This window comes from Oryzias melastigma, linkage group LG20 (assembly GCF_002922805.2).
Source record: "Oryzias melastigma strain HK-1 linkage group LG20, ASM292280v2, whole genome shotgun sequence".
Taxonomy (NCBI): Eukaryota; Metazoa; Chordata; class Actinopteri; order Beloniformes; family Adrianichthyidae; genus Oryzias; species Oryzias melastigma.
In genome coordinates, this window is record NC_050531.1 from 22,144,031 (window position 1) to 22,148,395 (window position 4,365).

At 49.5% G+C, this 4,365-nt stretch overlaps 1 protein-coding gene across 2 annotated transcripts in view; it reads left to right on the top strand.

The window, feature by feature from the left end:
* The first annotated feature begins 155 nt into the window (after positions 1-155).
* Positions 156-4,365, top strand: part of nlk2 (nemo-like kinase, type 2) — a 74,145-nt gene continuing 69,935 nt past the window's right edge. For both annotated transcript variants that reach the window (XM_024279711.2, XM_024279712.2), the window contains exon 1: positions 156-1,675. In XM_024279711.2, coding sequence (XP_024135479.1) covers positions 1,215-1,675 — 461 coding nt within the window. In that variant the 5' untranslated portion in view covers positions 156-1,214. The remainder of the gene's footprint in view (positions 1,676-4,365) is intronic.

The window sequence follows — 4,365 nt, forward strand, 5'->3', positions numbered from 1 at the left end:
GGGGGGGGGGGGGGGGGTGCTTCCACAGACGCCCCGAGCAGCGCTCAGCCTCACTGTCACCCCAGCTGGAGCGCCGTCATTGGCTGAACCTCCTGCCAATCAGGGAGAATTCAAATCCGTCACTGCGGAGCAGAATGTGATTGGCTGCTCGCTGTGTCTAATCTCACCGCCGATTAGCGCAGATTGTGTTCACCATGTTGGATCGAGCGCTCCTCTTGGTTTTATGGTAATCGATCACCTGATCGATCGGCACTGAGCAGCTCCGACCTGCGGAGGTTCGGCTGGGGCGTTCTGGTTCCGTGTCGGCGCCACAGTCAGCAGCGGTTCCCGCTCTGCTCCATTCCGGATGCGGAGCCGCGGCTCGAGCAGCTGAGCTAGCTCCGGGCTGTCAGGCGGAGCCGGGTCATCCCGCCTTCTCCTCGAACTTTCCCCGAACTTTCCCCTCTCCGGTCACGTGTTCCGCTGCATGCGCACCTGTGGGCCCCAGGACCGAGGCGGGCGGACGGACCGAACCCCTGACACCGACTGCAGCCGCCTGCGAGGCTTTGCTACCCCTCGAGCCATGCTCGCGGCCCCGTCCCCGCTCCTGACCGCCGTGGACCCGCGAGGCTCCGTGTGAGTGGACCGGATGGGGGCGGCCTGCTCCCTGGGCGGGAGACACCCTCTCTGGACCGGACCCTTGGCTCCGAGTTCACCTCCGACCACGAAGTAGCCCCCCCCCCCGCGCGCGCACACACACACACCAGAAAAAAGCCCGTTCGGAACAGCGCCGAACATCTCCGAACCGCAAGAGCTGCTCGGTGGGAGGGCTTCCGGTGCTGATCCGGAGCGCGTGGAGGCTGGACTGCGACGCGGGAGATGAAGCTGCGGCTGCGTGACATGTGATGTAACCACAGCCGGTGCTGTCAGGACGGAGGCCGCCTCATGAGGGCCGTCGCGGGCCAACAGCTGTGTTCCCGGACCGGGGTTCGGGTTCTGTTCCTCTGAATCCCCCAGACCAGTTACTTTCTGACCCGCCACTCTGATGCCGCTGTGAGCAGAGAACACTGGGGTGAGGAAGTGGGTCACATCCCTGTTGACACCATGCTTGACAGACCGCCCCTCTGCTCCCACTGAGGCTGGTCCATCTCATGTTGGATCCATTGGACCTAAAGCGGTTGTGGTTCTGTTCTGGTTAAGTGTCTGCTGTCCCTCATCGTCTCCTCAGGAGGTGGATGGCTCTGTGTGGCACCACTGCCGCCAATGTTCCAAAAATGATGGCTGCTTACTCTGGCGGCTCCTCTGCGGTGGCTGCCCACCACCACCAGCAGCTCCAGCACCTCCCGCCGCCCCACATGCACCACCACCACCATCACCACCATGCGGGCCAGCACCACTTGCAGCACCCAGGCTCTGCTGCAGCCGTGCACACGGTCCAGCAGCACACCACCACGGCAGCTGCTGCGGCGGTGATGCTCAACCCCGGCCAGCAGCAGCCATACTTCCCCTCTCCTGCTCCCGGACAAGCCCCCGGGCCGGCAGCTGCAGCTGCCCCTGCCCAGGTTCAGGCTGCTGCTGGTGTCAAAGCCCACCACCACCACCATCACCACCAGCAACAGAACTCACATCACCTTCAACAGCAGCTGGACATTGAACCGGACCGGCCCATTGGCTATGGGGCGTTTGGGGTCGTCTGGTAAGTTTCCTAAGACCTATTTTCCTACCCCACCCCCAGGTTCTTGGAATGGGTTTTGAACCTGAGTAGCTGCTTGTAGTTCCTGCTCTAGTTGGTGTTCTGGAGTGACATCAGCTGCTGGTTCTGATAAATTAAATAAACAAACCCCACCGTTCTGAAAACGGGCTTTTATCTGGTGTCAAGTGGAAGGATACCTTCGAGGGACATCCTCCCCCCACTGCCCATGGTGGATGCTGCTAGTCACATGTTCAGCAGGTGAATGGTCAGACACTTTTCCAAACTGTCTGCTTCCTTCTCATAGTTGGACCTGCTGCCCTTCCAGGGTGGAACAAATCTGCCCAAAGTGAAGCTGAAGGACAGAAAGTTTCAGCTCTCGCCCATCTGTCTCCCTGAAAGAGCCGTAGCGCTCTGCTGCTCCAGGCCCAGAGGTCTGCTTGAAGTTGTCAAACTCTCAGGCTGCACTTTGTCTGCTCTGACGCGGTTCTTGTCTTTATTCACTTGGGTTTGATGTTGTTCCCTGGTGCTGGACATCTCCTCCTCTTTAGATGGATTCCTCCAGCAGCAGTCTGTACTGGAACACAAGCAACAAGTATTAGTTGACCTCCCAGGTTTGGTTGATGTGACAAACAGCAAGTTGACTCTAGAAAACTTTCTGCATGCAAATGCAATCTGGTTGAGCAATCTCATCTTTAAACTTGTGCTGGAGTGTCCTGCAGCTGGAACCCAGATCATCGTGTTCTGAGAGACGAGCACTGGGGTGTGGACAGCAGGCGGTAGCTAACAGGAGAACCTAAAAGTGTGAGTTTGACAGTCTTATCAGACACTGAGAGAGGAGCTAAAAAACTCCCAGGAACACAGTGAGTGACCTCTGACCTTTCCACTTGCTGCTTTTGAAAAGCAGAGAACCTAGCTAAGTGTTTACATGATGCGTTTGTGTGTGGTGGTGGTGGTGGTGGTGGTGTGTGTGTGTGTGTGTGGGGGGGGGGGTGTCAACAACAAACACGTTAAAGCAGACTTTACTGGAAAACAAACAAAATCTGGTCTTCATTTGCTTCCTGCAGCCAGAATCAGCATACCAATAGCGAGGCACGGGGGTGGTGGCATGATGACGTGTCATCTGTTAACATAATAATACATATTTATAGGTTTAAGTCTGAAACTTTGATTCCTACTCTTCATTGTTGTGAACTCAGGCTGCTCACATAAGAATATCAAACATTTACATGTGTTTTAACCCTTTAGCCCTCATGCTCTCTTATGGGGTCCAGATGACAGAAGCCGTACATTGTTACGTGATCCCTCCTATGACAAATGTGGATGAAGGTGGGCAGGATTTTATGTCTGCCACGGACACCAGTGAAGATAAAAAATCATTGAAAAAAATGCGTTCAGTGTGCTGTCTTGTGGGTGTGTGGCGTCACTGGTGACCCCTAAATAACATGCGCTGTTTGACATGGCGTAACTCTTACCCTGTTTACATTATCAACGCGAGTAAGCTGAATCAGATTTTCTTTATACGTTGTTGTCCTGCTATGCAACACTAAATGACCGTAAAGTGTTACCTAACAGCGCAAATGGCTTTTCGTTGCAACAGAATCAGCTGATTCACATTTATTTACGTGAGCACTTCACTACTAAAAAGTAGGGCTGGGCGATGTGGCAAAAAAAGAAAATCACAATTTTTTTCAATTTTATTTCATGATTTTGATTTTATCACGATTTCTTTAAAATAAATTCAAATTGACAAAAATTGAATTATAATGATTTTAGTTGAAAGAAGTAAACATATTTTAAACAATATTTATTTTTATTAAAATTAGTTATCTATTAAGATTAATCTGTAAATATTGCAAGAAATGTGCATTCTACTGCTACAGGTAATGCATTGCTGTCAAATGAACAGCTTCTAAATATCTGAGTTTTTATTTTGCCTCTGAGCTAAAATCCACAAAACAGATCTTGTAAATGATTGTCATCCAAGACCAGAAATGAGGGAGACTGATGAAGTTTATAGCATGAATGACTGATAAAGTTTAGTAAAGTCCTTTCTCTATTAAAAACATCTCAAAGTGCTAAATAATAATAATAATAAAAACACCCTTTACCACATTTTCAAATGAAACTGAAACTTTTATTATTTTTGGATTACATACATGGTAAATAAATCTCAATTGCTTCAGAATTTACCTTCAAATAGACGATTTCATTTTACTTTGAGAAAAAGGCTCCAGCTAACATCTTTAACTGATACAAAAAACATTTTAAAACTTTGATGATAACATCAAATACATCTGCCAAACTGTTAAGATTCAAACACAGAGATAATAACAGTAAATGTTGTGGCAGGTTAAAGTTTACATCCACAGCTCCTTCACTAACATCTGCTCTCTGCTGTGTTTGTGTCACTGAGCAGAAAGCTAGCGTTAGCATTAGCGCTGTAGATTCTAGCTGGGCTTTCTCCGGTCCGTACGACCAAGAAAAAAGATCAACAGTGAAGATTAAGAAAATGGTGTAACTCACTTAGACTTCTTACAAAAAAAAAAAGTGCGACCAACAATAAGATTTAGGCTCTTAAAGTAGCTAGCAACGAGCTGGCAAAACAATGCAGCAACGTGCATCTTGACCGAACATTTTACGTGTTTCCAACATACATTTCCATCAGTTTTTGTGCAGGTTGAACGTGAATATGT